At 45.7% G+C, this 15699-nt stretch overlaps 2 protein-coding genes across 3 annotated transcripts in view; both read right to left on the bottom strand.

Annotated features, from left to right (window-relative positions):
- SPIN1 (spindlin 1) overlaps positions 1-1963 on the bottom strand; it is a 65926-nt gene extending 63963 nt beyond the window's left edge. Inside the window, exon 1 of one of the 2 annotated variants that reach the window (XM_057548306.1) lies at positions 1794-1963. The gene's annotated coding sequence lies outside the window, so the exon portion shown is untranslated. The remainder of the gene's footprint in view (positions 1-1793) is intronic. The other variant, XM_057548305.1, reaches the window with a different exon arrangement.
- Positions 1964-10859: 8896 nt separating this feature from the next.
- Positions 10860-12222, bottom strand: LOC103009295 (leucine--tRNA ligase, cytoplasmic-like). The gene is given in 3 exon segments (XM_028161684.2): positions 10860-11473; positions 11476-11913; positions 11916-12222. Coding segments are annotated over 3 exon segments (1308 nt in total). The 5' UTR covers positions 12172-12222.
- Positions 12223-15699: the final 3477 nt, after the last annotated feature.

Genomic DNA, 15699 nt, shown 5'->3' with positions numbered 1-15699 from the left:
CGCAACTAAGAGTTCGCATGCCACAAGTAAAGATCCTGTGTGTGGCAACTAAGACCCGGCACAGCCAAAATAAACAAATAAATATTAAAAAAATAAAGTAACCATTTTGCTACTCAAAAGAGTCAAAATAAAGAAATTCAATTTTATTTCTCACAAGAAACACACATCTACTACCCATAATTTTGACAAACATATTTAGCAACTCTTACATTTCATTATCAAGTCTGATAATAAAGGTTCTGTAAACCAGTACCTACTACAATTTTTTGGTATTTGCCCATTAACCAAAGTTGGGGGGATGGGGGAGAAGCCTCCTCATTTCACTTGACCCCCATCTGAAATTTCACAGCCTCTGAACGTTCACAACCTTTAAGAATGTTCACAAACTCAATCTGTCCAGGTATACACCCTCAAGTGTAGGTTTAGTTTTCACTTCCTAACAAAAGCTGTGTAGAAAGCAATTACTGTACTCTGCATGAATGCTTTCAGACCGCAGAGTCCCTTCCAGAAAATTCCAACAGAAGTTATATAGGAATTCGCATTTTGGTAGGTATGTCGTCTCTGGCACAAGTCACGTTATACAATGTAATCCGTTAACACTTAAATGTATTTGGTGTTGCTTTTTAACGTACAGCAAATCCGTATTTGCTACTTCAACATGCATGGAAAACCCTCTCCAAAACCAGGAATCCCAATCCACAAATCAGAAATAGCAAATAAACGTAAAGCAAATGCGTAAACAGATTTGGGGTGCCTATTTCGTGGCATTTATTGCTGAGGCCATCACTAAAATCGAGTCCGGTAAAGTCGAGGACGCATCCGCAGTTGGAAAGATGAACAGAGCCAAACCGAAGGCACTGCGCAGTTTCCGCGCCGTGCAATTAATCTCAGCAAATGCTCGCGGAATGCGTTCAAGGTCACTCGTGATGAAAAAGAAAAGTGTGTGTGTGAGTGTGCGTGTGCAGAAACCCCGCCGTCCGCCAGTCCCGCGCAGAGCTGACCAGGGCGCGCGGACAGGCAACCAAGGGGGCGGTGGAAATGAGGCGGGGGGTGTTACGGGGAGCCCCGAAAAACCACCTTCTCCACGAAGCCTACTGCTGCAGGACCCAGGGCAACCGCCGGGGAGGCTACGCCGTCGTAGGTACACAGCCCTGGGTGGGAGACCAGCGCCAGGCCTCAGGGGGGTCCCGAACCCGGAGAACCCCCTCCTCTTTCTGAGGTCTCGGTCCAGAGCCCCTCTCGCTCGGGGGGGCAGTCCCCATTCCCTCCCCCACCTCCTTTCCCACACTCCAACCCGGCCCCTCCCCACGCCCCGAGGGCGCGTTCCCCTCCCCCCTTTACATCCCCTCCCACCCAACCGGGGATACAGTCCCCACCCCCGCCCCAGGGGACTCGAACCCCTCCCCCTCAAGCCCCGAGGGTCCCATTCCTTCTTCCCCGCCCAACCCGGATTATGCAACACTCACCCCGCCCCCCGCCAGGGCCCGCCGCGTCGCCCCCCCCGCCCCGCGCCCCCCGCCCACTGTGTGCCGAGGCCTCCGGAACAAAGCGCGCGGGGCCGACCGGCCTGGCCGGGGGCGGCGGCCATGTTGGCGGGGGCGGCGAACAAAGGCGCGCGGTCAGAGCCCGAGGCCCCCGCCCGCGGCCCGGCCGGCAGGGGGCGCTGTGCAGGCGCCACCCGCCGCCCGGACAATGCGCCTCGGCCCGCTGCTCCCCGGGCGCCACCGTCCCTCAGCGCACCCCGCCCGCGACCCCGTTGCGGCGCCTGCTTCCCCACGGCGCACGGACCTCACCTGCCGGCCACCTAGGCCGCCGTCGGCAGCCCGCAGGCCCTGCCGTCCCGCGCCGCGCTCCCGCCCCGGCCCAACCGAGCCAGACGGCGCCGCCCCGCCCCCGCTCCGCGGCCGCCGCCGCCCGCCCCCGGCCGCACGGCGCACGCGCACTGCGCCCGCCGACTGCACCGGCCGAACCGCCCGGCCCCGGCCCGACGGGCCGTACTACGCAGGCGCTGCAGTCGGTGGGCGGGGCCTAGAGGGCGGAGGGCGGGGCCCGGCGGACTTGGCTTGAGACTGCTCACCTGGTGGTGGGGCGGGACTGAGTGGGGGAGGGCCTGGAGGTGGGGCGGGGCCTGGTGGCAGAGCAGGCCTTGGCTTGGCACCACTCACCTGGCCGCGGAACAGAGCAGAGCAGGGCCTGGCGCCGGGTGGGGCCTGGCTGCGGGGAGGAGCCGGGCGCGGCTCTCACCTGGGGGCGGGGCCTGGCTGCGCCCCAGCTGCGCGCTGGAAGAGGCGGTGTTCAGGGCCCGGAGCCCCGGGAGAGGGGCGGCGCGGTCGCACCGGAAGTCTGGCATCCTTGGAAGTTTCCTTTTCGCGCGGTGGGAGGGCTTTCACCGAATGACTGTCCCTCCTTGTCCTTGAATTTAAGCAGCAAGTCGACCTGCGTCGCGCACGCCGCCCCGTTGGATAAAGCCGGATACAGTGACAAGGCCATCCACTGGCTGAGCCGTGGCCGCAGAGACAGCGTCCAGTGCCGTCCGGCTCCCCGCGCGGACACCTCCGCCGCACTGCGCCACCGCGGCACGGACCCGGGCCTCGCCCACTCACCTGCCCTACCTGGCGGGGGAGGGTGAGCTCTGCAGCACTTGACCCTGCACTCCCTCCCCGTGCGCCGCCCCCACCACAAACTGGAGAACTCGCTCGGCTCTCCGCGAAAGTCAGGAGCCAGGCATTTCCACGGTTACTCGTGAACTTGTTTGAGTTCTGTTTCAGCCAAGATGCCCTTTGAGTGTCAGGTTAATTGTTTGCAGGAGAACGGGGAGAGGAAGGAAGCGTCCAGAACAGTTTTGACTCCTGCGGAGTGCCGTACCTGAAGGCTGAAACCCGGGTCTGAACCCCTACCCCTACCCCAGCCTGGAGTTCTGCCCCCTCCAAGCCCTGGCGCGGGACTCTCCTCTCCCCACGTCCTCATCTCCCAGCTCCCGCCCAGCCCTCTCCCCCCACCAGCCCCGTGTCCTCCAGCGAGTCGCTGGGCGGACGTGGTTCCTCGAGTGCAAAAGCGCAGTCACTTCGTAATAAACCGCCTCCCCGAATGTTGTCAGGTCAAATGACAGACGTATTATTGGAAAGCACTGTGTATACTCTAACCTGCAGGACAATCGTCAGTTAGCAATGCTCTTTGGGATTTTACTGGCACCTTTTTCTTCCAAGTAAGATTGATACGTGCCTGTTGGAACAATTAAAGTGCTCATCTCAGATGACACACTTGGCAAGAGCTACAAGTTCACAGGCCAAGTAGAGGGCCAATTTAGTTACAGATGTACAAAAGTGTGTCGCCGTACTTACCAGTTAGAAAGTGTTGAGGAATTGTTACTTTCCTTTGTGTTTAATGTTTATGATGCAGACAGTAGTGGAGCATTTCAGAAACAAGGAGAAATGGAAGGAGGCAGGTGCCAAGGAGTCAGCTAGTTGGAACATTTCAGTGGCATCCCCTGGATTTCTCCACCTCGCTACTGTTGACATTTGGGGTCAGGTAACTCTTTTTTAAGGGAGATGTTTGGCAGCAGCATCCCTGGCCTCTACCCTCTAGGTGCAGCACACTCCCTCCTCCAACATGAAAACCAAAAATGTCTCCAGACAAAGCCAAATATGTTGTCCTACCCCCTCCAACACCGGAGAACCCCTGTTTTAAAGTTGGTCTCTAGTGATGATCACTGGGAGCTATCAAGAATGCATAGACCAGGGCTTCCCTGGTGGCGCAGTGGTTAAGAATCCGCCTGCCAATGCAAGGGACATGGGTTCAAGCCCTGATCTGGGAAGATCCCACATGCCGCGGAACAACAAAGCCCGTGCGCCGCAACGAATGAGCCTGCGCTCTAGAGCCCGCGAGCCACAACTACTGAAGCCCACAGGCCTAGAGCCGGTGCTCCGCAACAAGAGAAGCCACCGTAATGGGAAGCCCATGCACCACAACGAAGAGCAGATCCTGCTCACTGAAACTAGAGAAAGCCGCGCAGCAACGAAGACCTGATGCAGCCAAAATTTTTTTTAAAAAATTTTTAATTAAAAAAAAGATATTTTCTAAAAAAAAAAAAAAGAATGCACAGGCCAGGGAGGTCAGCCAGCCCTATGTCAGAAAGGGCCACACTCCAGAGAAGGCAACTACTAGTCTTTCTGCTAAAAATATCTCAACGGCCCTCAGAAGCCTTGCTTGCTAGCATGCTGAATGTCAAAAATGAGGTTTTACGTCACCCATGTATATCTGCCAAAAAGGTTTAAAATGAAGCTAGTCACAGGGGAAGAAATCAGACAAATCCAGAGTGAGAGACATTTTGCAAAACAGCTCCACCAGACCTCAAAAAATCAACATCGAGAAAAACACAGAAAAGCTAGGAATAAGTTCAAACATAAGAGACCACAACCAAATCCATTGCATGACCATCGATCCTACACCAAGTTGAAGGAAAGAAGCTATGAAAGAGATTTGGAAGATAATTGGAGAACTTGATGGAAAATATATTAAAGAGAGTATTATTTAGTCTGTTAAATGTTTCATTGTGATCATGGCTATGTTTGAGAACGTCCTTGTTCTTAGGAGTTGTGTGATGAATTATTTTAAGAGTTGTGGTGGCTACAATGTTCTTTCAAATAGCTCAGAAACACATGTATTTTATATACAGATAAAGCAAACGTAGCAGAAGGTTAACAATTGGTAAATCTAAGTGATGGGTATATATGTTTTAATTCTGCAATTTTTTCAACTTTTCTGGAAAACTGAAATTTTTCAAAATAACAAGTTAGAAAAGTGGAATACAAAGTATTTTGTGAATTTCTGGAATGCTAAATAAGCCAAATTGCTTCAACTTCCCAGGCAGCCTCTGTTCTCTTCCAACTTGCTAACTAAGCATTTCCAGAAACTTAATTTCTTTACAGTTTTTCAACCACACTGGACTTCTGGAGATTAGGTCAGAAGGGCCTGCATGTATTTTTCATCCTGCAGGAACTATATTGCTGGCAAATATAAACAAATATAAACAGGCGTGTTAAAAGTTTCAACTTATTACAAGGCCTATGTCTCTTTTATTGCTGGGTCCCAAGGATCCTACTTGGGGAGAAGGGAATTTCTGCCCCAGAGATGAACCCACAGTGACTTGGTATATTCACCCCACTGACATTGATGGATCATAGGAAACTGATCCTCAGGAGCCTTTTTAAATTAGTTATATTTATTACAGGATTATTCAGTTATTCAACACAGCAAAAAGTATTCAGTATGTACCCCACGCAATAGGGATGATTCTTTGTATTAACTTAACCTCTAGGTGAGTGAGCCTTATAGGCCACCAGTCACCTTGTAAGTAAGGATGCTCTCTCCCCAGTGTTTGCCTGGGTCAACTCCCAATTGGGTGCTACAGCCTGCTATCCCCGGGCAGTGGAGACAAAGGTCATTGAACTGGGAGCACTCAGGGCTTACAAGTCTAACATGATGGCCCTCATTATGACTGTGGCTTATGCTGGTTCTCCTACTCCCACTTGTGGCTATAGGTTATGGCTATGCTGGTTAGGCAGCCCTAATATGTGAATCCTAAGAAGATGGTGGCCTCACTAGGACAGAAGCCACTCTTCTCCGCTGGCTCTGGGGCCAGATCTCTGACTAGAGCCACATTGATGCACATATTCTACAGGGAGAAGCATGAGGTCTAGGACTGTCATTCAGGGCAGAGGTGACCAGAACCTACCTGGATGGCCAGCAGTGGGGCCAAAAAAGAAGAAGAGGTAAGGCATGCTCAGGAAAAGGCAGGGTCAGCTCTGCCTGGCACCTCTCCAGGTATTTACCCCACTCTGGGCTACAGGAGGCTGGAATGGGTGAGGATGGATTCTCCAAGCCTCTTATCACCCTCTGTCACATCGTGTCTTCTTCTGAACTTCCGGAGGGCACACCTTTGTTTCTATTTTCTGCTGTTATCTCTACTGCGTGGACTAGAGCCTGGTGAGAGATGTGGTTCATTAAAGACTACAGAAGACCAGTTGTGGTTTGTAGCCAGCTTCCCCAAGTTTGCTTCACGGCCTCAATGCAGAAGTTTTTCTTCGAGGGGAAGTAACCAGTTAGGGAAAAAACCCAGGTTTGCCAGAGGTGCTACTGCAGGCTCTGCAGAAGCCACACACAGACCTAGATCCAACACCCTGGCTTCTGACCCCTTCCCCCTCCCCCTCCCCCTCCCCCCCCCCTCGTGCCCTCTCTAGTGTCCTCACCTTGTTGGAGAGGGGAAAATTTCCCCCTCTACTCCTCTTGAGTTCTTGTGGGTGGACTAATAACAAAATTAACACAAGACAGATGAACAGGAGAAAAAGAAACAAATTTTAATTCATGCACGTGTAGGCCTCATAGAAATGGGATCTATGAGGTGACCAAAGCAGGCAGATTTTATACTTTTTAGACAAAGAAAAAAGAAATTTGTGAGGAATTGACAATACAAACTTAGGTTTTGGGCGCTCAATTAGTGAAAAATCTAAACAGAATTTGGGCTTGGGGTAGTAAATTTAAAAAGTAACAGCGTTTGTTTATACAGGCTTCTCAGCCTGATTTCCTTGTCTCTGGTGATAAGGATCTCTCTTTGCCTCCTGGTACAAAAAGGGTACCTTTCACATGGGAGATTTATTTCCTGTTTTCAGGGAGACAGAGGGGAAGGTCAGAGTGTCCCTCTTGCGTTGGCCATTTCTTAAGTAACTTTAATTCAAAATAATCCATGTGCCGTTGTGGCATATTTGGAGGCAGTCTGCCCCGGCTCCAACAACCTCAACCAGGAGGGTATGAGTCCCTTCCTTTCCCATTCTGAATGGAAAGTTCTGGCCACCTTGCTTCCCAGGAAGCCTCAGACCAGGTAGACCCCAGCAGCTTCCTATTAGAGGGGGAAGGAGCCAGATTTTGCAAGCCTCTTTCCTTGGAAGTCTGGCAGCAGTGGGACCAGAAGAACCAAAGAGGACCACTTCTTCTCAGGAATTCTCTCAGAAAGTACTCTTTCTCCACACTCGTTTTTGGCTTACCTTGGAACCTCAGGAAAATCATAAATTAGAGCGCCATTCCCCTTCCAGGCTTCTCTCAAATAATTGAAACTATCACTGTCACAGCACTGCTGAATGAAAAAGAGAGCCAGAAGAGCCTTTCCACTCCCTGGCTCAACAGATATCAAATGGACCCTACTGAGCACAAGGTACTGCATTAGCCTCTGGAGGAGACCCTATGTCTACATACACAAGAATGTTTACACTTCATGAAGGGGACATCACATGGTGCTAAGAAAATATTTACTGAATGAATGACTCCAAGAAAGAAACAGCAGGAGCAGAGTTCAGCCATCTGGTCAACTAAGCAGCTTACTCCCCTGGCTCACTCCCACCTTTCTCCAGGTCATTCCCTACCCAGCAGGCAAATATATGCTTTTAAATGTCACCTCCTCAGAGAAGCCTTTTCTGACCACCTGCACAAGTAGATTGCCCTCTATTCTCTTTTACTGACATCCTTGTTTATTTTTCTTTGTAGTACTGATTCTCTTTTCTAATTACATACAGCACTGACTTGTTTAGTCACCACCCACCCCATTATAAAGTCCAGAGGCCAGAGGCAAGATATGTTTTCCTTATCAATATACCTCCTAGAGGACAGTAAGGGTTCAGCAACTATTATAAATGAATACATGACTTGTCTGAATACTGTATCATGCGCATTTGTTAGAACATAGGGTTTGTGAAGGGCCTCAAGTGCCGGGATATTGGGGAATTTAAATTCTATGCACATGTAAGGGAGTTTCACCATCCAGTGGGAGACAATTGAAGATGTTCAGTCAGGTTTGTGGGGTGACTTTTTAAAATCAATCTGTTGCTATCTAGAAGAAAATTTAGAGTGGGAGTTATGAAATATAGGTGACCATGTAGAAGGCTACTGAAATAACTTTGGGGAGCAGGATTTGAACTGGATGCAATGCTTATGAAAAGGGTAATATAACAATAACTTTTAAACAGCAAGCAATACATATGGCTGGTTCACTTCGCTGTGCAGCAGGAGCTAGCACAACGTTGTAAAGCAACTCTACCCCAATTTTAAAAAAAAAATTTAAAAAATAAAATAAACAGCAAGCAAAATACTAGATGATAGAGGAGAGTTATTATTTTATTGAGGAGGAGGAGGATGGTGGCATTATGGTTAGGTTGAGATGGAGGAAGTCCTCATGATTTAAAGAAACATCCTGCAAAAAAAATATTTTTAAGTATTTATTTATTTATTTGGCTGTGCCAGGTCTTAGTTGTGGCATGCAGGATCTTTAGATGTGGCATGTGAACTTTTAGTTATGACATGGGGGATCTAGTTCCCTGACTAGGGATTGAACCCAGGCCTCCTGCAGTAGGACCACTGAGTCTTAGCCACTGGACCACCTGGGAAGTCGCCTGAAAATTTTTGATTAAATGATATGATGATACAATTATGCTGAGTTCTCTCAACAGAGTAGTTTTGCCTGGTTATGTAAATGGAATCAAACAGTGACATGCCTACATACAACGTAACACTTCAATACTGTTTATGCATCCCTAGGGATACTGTGCATGAACTGGAAGATAGCTGCTCTTGGATATATTCCTAGAAATCTGATTGCTGAATAAAGAGTATGAATATTAATAGAAATATTATACATACCACACCCATACAATGATATGAAAATTTTAGATCTTTGCAAGTTCAGTAGGTGAACAAAACCATATCTCATGATAGTTTTTATTTACATTTATCTCATTTTATGAGAGGTTGGTCTCTTTTCATATATTTAAAAGTCATTTGAGCCTCAGAAATCCACTAAAAACTATTAGAAGTAATAAACGAGTTCAGCAAGGTTATAGGATATAAAATCAATATACAAAAATCAATTTTTTCCTATACAGTAACAATGGGTAAACCAAAAGTGAAATTAAGAAAACAATTCCTTTTATAATAGATTTCAAAAGAATAAAATAGGAATAATTTTAACAAAAGAAATGCAAAAATTATACTCTGTAAGTTACCAGTGTTGAAAGAAATTAAAGAACTAGATAAGTTTGAAAGTATCTCATGTTCAAAAACTGGAAGACAATATTTATAGATGGTAATACTCTCCAAATTGATCTACAGATTCAATACAATCCTTATCAAAATCTCGACGACATTTTTGCAGAATTTGATAAGATGATCCTAAAATTTGTGTACAAATTTAAGGAATCTAGAATAGCCAAAACAATATTGAAAAAGAAGAGTAAAGTTTGAGGAATCACGCTTCTCAATTTTAAAACTTACTACAAAGCTACAGTAATTAAGACAATATGGTATTTACATAAGCATAGATATATAGGGAATTCCTTGGTGGTATTTACATAAGCATAGATATATAGGGAATTCCGTGGTGGTTGAGTGGTTGGGAATCCGAGCTTTCACTGCCAAGGGCCCGGGTTCGATCCCTGGTTGGGGAACTAAGATCCCACAGGCCACTGTGTGGTAAAAAAAAAAAAAAAAAAAAAAAAAAGAATAGATATATAGATAGATGGAATAGAATTTAGAGTCCAGAAATAAGCCCTGACATTTAAAATCAATTGATTTTCAACAGGGTACCAAGACAATTCAAAGGGGTGCCAGTGTTTTCAACAAGTGGTGCTCAGACAAATGTATATCCACATTTTAAAAAAAGAAGTTGGACTCCCATCTCACACTACATGTAAATATTAACTCAGAAGTATCAAAGACCTAAATGTAAAAATTATAAAATGCTTAGAAGAAAACATAGGTATAAGTCTTTGTGACCTTAAATTAGACAATGGTTTCTAATTCTAACACCAAAGGCACAAGCAACAACAACAACAAAATAGGTGAACTAGTGATCCCCAAAATTAAAACTTTTGAGCTTCAAAGAACACCATCAAGAAAGTGAAAAGACAACCCACAGAATGGGAGAAAATATCTGCAAATCACATATCTGAAAAGGCACTTGTATAAAAACATACAAAGAACTTAGCAGCACAATAATAAAACAACAAACAGCCCAATTAAAAATGGACCAAGGATCTGAATAGTTCTCCCAATAAGATAAGCAAATGGCCAATAAGCACAGGAAAAGTGTTCAATATCATCAACCAATGAAGGACTGCATATTGTATGATTCCATATATATGAAATGTCCTAAGTAGGCAAATCTGTAGAGACAGAAATTAGATTAGTTGTTGCCTGGGATGAGGGGATAGGAAGACTGAAGGGTAATGACTAAGGTGTGCAGAGTTTCTTCTGGGGGTAATGAAAATGTTCTAAAATTGATTATGATGATGGATCCATAACTATGGGAATGTACTAAACACCATTGAATTTTACACTTTAAAGGGGTGAATTACCCATAAATGAATTAAATCTCAAAAAAAGCTGTTCAAAAATGAAACAGAAAACAGTCATTTGATATTTATTTCTTGTGAATTGTCTATGTCCATGGTCAATTCTTCTATTTGGATTTTTGTTTTATTTTTCTCCTTAATTTGTAGGAACTCTTTGCACCTTGAAGAATACTAATCTTCTGTCATATGTGTAGCAAAACATTTACCCAATTTTTTATTTGGTTTTTTCTTTTGTTTGTGGTATTTTTTTCCTGCAAAGGTTTTGTTAACCCCAGACAATAAAACAGCCAGTTATTATACCAGCAAAGCAAGTTTATCTGGGAGCAGAAAACAACTGCAATTCGAGACACGCAACTATAGCAAACCACATTTAGGTGCAGCCTAAGGTTCTCATAGCCCATCTGTAGGCACAATCATAGTAGTAATATCCCCAGAAACCAGGATAAATCTCCAATGTGCCTGAATTTAATGAACCAGATTGATCATTGTATCACCAATATCTGCCCGTAGCCCATTTTCAATAAGATGAATTTTCTTGCTCGTGGGGTCCACGTGGAAAACAGCATGCTCAGAAATGGGGGTCTCCTCAGCATGCTCTTTTCCCAGGACAGGAACTTGCCAAGGCCCCAACAGTGGATCGTCAAATCTCATCAGTTTCACTTTGGAAAGGTCTTTGATTCCTCGGTCCACTTTCATTAAACGCCGGATTATAGAATCACGGTTATCTCCTTGCCTGATTTCAATTTTGGTTGAGAAGTGGCCATTGAATGGCTGAGAATTCACTAGGGAAACTGATACACCAGGTTCTGTTCTAAAAACATTAAGTGGTTTCCCAGAACAGCAGTCTTCCCTGACTTTATCTGCTTTAGAGGCACACTTGACTTCTGTGTGTTCTAGCTCAAGGGAATTGGTCAGATAGACTATATTCTCCATGAGCACTGCCTGTTCTTCAAATTCTAATTGCAAATCCAGAACACGAGGTCCCATCTTCTCCAGATTTTCCTTAATCATGGTGACAAATGGCATCACTTTCTTCATGTATTTCTTCAATTCTGGCAAATTGCCTAGTTCATTAGCATGACTTTGTTATCAGGCAATTTTCCACTGTTGGTCTCAAAGTGATTACGTAGAACTGACAGGGTGATATGTTGCCAAGATGGATAGTTCTTTGCCACATAGATGGTGCAATGTGAAGGCTTCTGAGGGGGCTGCTTGTCAGTCTTCTTCCCTTTAGCTGGTATCATATAGTTCTTGAGTCGCAGTCTAAGGTCATGTGCTACTTCCATGAGATACTGTGAGGAGCATATCAAGCTTTCATCCACAGGACCTGCCAGAGGCCATGAAGCATTCATAACTGAGTTGGGCTTTCCCAGGAGTGTCCAGGTGTGCTCACACAAATGAGGACAGAATGGAGCCAAGAGAAGTGTCTGAACTTCAATAAACCAGAACACAAGGTCTTGGTGCATCCCTTCTATGGCCAATTCATGGTAATTATCTTTCGCAGCCTGAAACTCAAAAACCCTGTTTTCAAAGCTTCTTTAAACATCATCTTTCCATAGTTTTGATCTGTTTTTATAATGCCTGCATTCATTTCACTGGCAAAAACTCTATCATTGAAGCTGTTGGTAGGACCACTTCTTAGGCTATCCCAGTTGGCAACCATTTCTTTCACCCATTCCACCCAGGTGTACAGACGGAGAATACCTGCATCTGCCATGGTTTCCATAAAGTTAGCATCTTCAACAGTGTCACCAGCATCAGCTAGAGCCAAGCACATTCCATCGGCTGAATATTTGTCAAGCGCTTGGGTCAAAGTGAGGAAGTTGCCTGTGGAGTTTTGACATCAAAATCCAGCAAAGAAGTGCAGCAAAGTAAGGAGAGGAAACTTTTTGTTGAGGAGAAGGGAAAGTTGGGAGGGGCTGTTATAAACAAAAAGTCCACTAGAGCAGGGGTCCCCAACCCCCGGACCACAGACTGGTACCGGTCCGTGTCCTGTTAGGAACAAGGCCTCACAGCAGGAGGTGAGCAGCGGGTGAGTGAGCCATTCATCTGTATTTACAGCCACTCCCCATCACTCACATTACCACCTGAGCTCTGCCTCCTGTCGGATCAGCCTTGGCATTAGAGTCTCATAGGAGCGTGAACCCTACTGTGATCTGCGCATGCGAAAGGTCTTATGAGAATCTAATGCCTGATGATCTGAGGTGGAGCTGAGGCGGTGATGCTAGCGCTGGGGAGTGGCTGCAAATACAGATTATCATTAGCAGAGAGGTTTGACTGCACAGAGACCATAATAAATCAATTGCTTGCAGACTCGTATCAAAACCCTATCAGTGAGTGGCAAGTGACAATTAAGCTGCATCTGGTGGCAGGCTTTAAGTCAGAATTTGACACTTATTTTAGTCTGCACGTGGCCCGCCCATTATTTTATTTACCACTTCCGTCCACGTCTCTTTCCCGCACCGTGCACTTGTCTCAGTCACAGTTTTGGTAAGCCCACAAGCTCACCCTAGCCAAAATGAATAAAAAACAAATGTCGCTGGAGATCTTCTTTGAAAAGGAGGAAAGACCCAATGATGAGACAGCAGAAGACTCTCAGGCTGCCAACAAAAGGAAAGCTGCATTTAAAAGAAAATACCAAGAGTCTTACTTAAATTGCAGCAGGTGATTCACATTCTCCAAGCCCACTTTGTATAATATGTGGCGACCAGCTATCCAACGAAACCATGAAACCTTCAAAACTGCTCATCTATCTCAGCTTTCACAAGAGTTTGAGCATTACTTCCCAAACACAAAAGACCCCCAAACTGTCAAGGAATGGATCTGCAACCCATTTGTGAATAAGCCAAGTGAATTGACTTTGTGCGTGCTAGAAGAGGATCAACTCCTTGAGATTGCAAATGATGGTGGCCTTAAAAGTATGTTTGAGACAACTTCAAATCTCCATACTCCATACCTTCTGGATTAAAGTCACGGCGGAATATCCTGAGATTGCCGCAAAAGCACTGAAAAGCTTGCTTCCGTTTCCAACATCCTATCTTTGTGAAGCAGGGTTTCCTGCAGTGACAGCAACCAAAATGAGATTACGGAGTAGACTGGACATAAACAACACACTTCGGGTGTCCCTGTCTCCCATCACCCCCAAATGGGAACATATAGTTGCAGGAAAAGAAGCTCAGGGCTCCAACTGATTCTGCATTATGGTGAGTTGTATAATTACTTCATTATATATTACAATGTAATAATAATAGAAATAAAGTGCACAATAGATGTAATGTGCTTGAATCATCCCAAAACCATCCGCCCCACACCCGGTCCATGGAAAAATTGTCTTCCACGAAACCGGTCCCTGGTACCAGAAAGGTTGGGGACTGCTGCACTAGAGGAAACTGGGAGTTCAAAATATAGTGGCTTTTCATTGGTTAAGTTGTGACAGTCTCTTATTGTCTGAGCCATGCCAAGCAAGAAGAAAATCTCTCTTCCTCCTGCTGGTGGTAATAAAGTAGTGTCATTTCTGTAGGAGATGGAAGGTACTTCTCTTCCTGTTGGGATCTTATAGACTTCAAATGGTACCTGTGTGAGAGCTCCCCCTTCTGCCCTCCCAACTCTCTTTTAGTGAGGTTTCCCTTCATTAAGAGTGAAGAATGTCACCAGGCTTATCGGTAAATAAAGGATGTTGGGGCCATCAAGCCACTGGCCACTGCAGATGCCCCAGACTGTGCACCATGAAGAGATTCAGGATGGAGAAAAGCAGGATACCAGTCCTAGATAGTTAAGGTGCATATCAAAGGAATAATTTCGATGAGCCCAGACTCTTGCATCTTCCCATAGATAGAAAAGTGCTAACTTGAGATGTCTGGTTTTCTTTAATTGGCAGTAAATTTTGATGTTTTGAGTCCCTGGTTTTTGTTGCAAAAACTCCTGTATATCCTGGATCCTCCCTTGCCTCTTTGGAGCAGTCCCTCAGAGCTATCAGAGCTATTAAATCTGTGAAGCCACAATGCTTGCAAACAAGGACCCTGGGTGGTGATTATTTTCACAATTTGCCTTCAAGACTGGGTCATCTACCAACTTCAGTCTGGGCCTCACCGCACCTCCTCTGGGTATGAGGATGATTCAGAGGGCTGAGCAAAGCCTGAGGCACATACAGTGAGCACTGGCATTCTAGCAGATAACATACATCCAGGATAACCCACAGAGGTGCAACCTGTGGCCAGGACAAAGCCAAAACCTATGGAGAACGTAGTTAAGATGCCAGCGCCCGGGCATCAGCAGCCTAGGGACAGAGAGGCTCCCACCAGGTATGATCTGTCCCAAGCCCTGATCCCAAGGCCTTCTACTTTTCATAGCAATGCCAGCTTCCTGGGAGGAGGAGGGAGTCTTCATTTCAGGAGGGCGGGAGAGGCCAGTTTCCTCTATTCTTTCGATATCCCCCAAATCTGTGAGTCCTTAGCAATTTGGCATTCGAGTCTCAAACCCACTTTGCATACTTCTCAAGTTTTTTTTCTCAAACTAAAATCTCTGCCTTGAGACTTCAGAAACCTACTTTGTAAATCAAAAGCTAAGAATTTTGTTATCTTCAGTCTTTTTCTGATTACCTCTCCTGTGAGGCAGAATATTTGGAATGTTCTAAATAGATGAGTTCCAAACATGTTCGATCTCGAATTGAAAACCTTTTGAGCAAGCACCCCCATGTGTGAGTGTGCTTCTAATGTGTGTCCATATATACTACTGCTAATCTATACATTAAAAATTGGCAAAGCATAGCTTTTTCTCTCTGCCTTGGATGTCAATTAAATTCAATATAAGTTCGTCCAGCTAGAGTGCTTGCAGTGACTTTCTGCTAATGATAATGTTGTGCTGGTAGGTGGTAGAGGCTAAGGGGAAGAATTTTTAATTCCAGGAGAGATGGTTTTTGGTTCTCAAGGACAAATGTCAACTGGCCCTTCGAAGCTCTTCTTGGAGTAGTATCCGGCAGATCATTCCTTAATTACCCTTGTTCACCCCTTACGTTCCAGGCTCCTCAGTGGGTTCCGTACCCCTCCTCCATTATTGCAGATGAAGAGCTAGACTTCTGAGGGTAAAGGAAAAAAAAATGTTACCTGCTATTCCAGTTCTACAACCATCAAGCCATTAGCCACTGCAGTTGCCTGTGCACCTGAGGGGAATTCAGGATGGAGAAAAACAGGAAGCATTCTGGGCTTTGCATACCAGTCCCTAAGTAGTTAAGATGCATATCTAAGGAAAAATTTCAATGACCCCAGATTTTTACATCTTTCCATATACAGAAAAGCACTAAAATCAT

Source organism: Balaenoptera acutorostrata, chromosome 6 (assembly GCF_949987535.1).
Source record: "Balaenoptera acutorostrata chromosome 6, mBalAcu1.1, whole genome shotgun sequence".
In the NCBI taxonomy this organism is placed as follows: domain Eukaryota; kingdom Metazoa; phylum Chordata; class Mammalia; order Artiodactyla; family Balaenopteridae; genus Balaenoptera; species Balaenoptera acutorostrata.
Note: the sequence above shows the minus strand (reverse complement) of the source record. Positions and strands in the feature narration are given on the sequence as shown.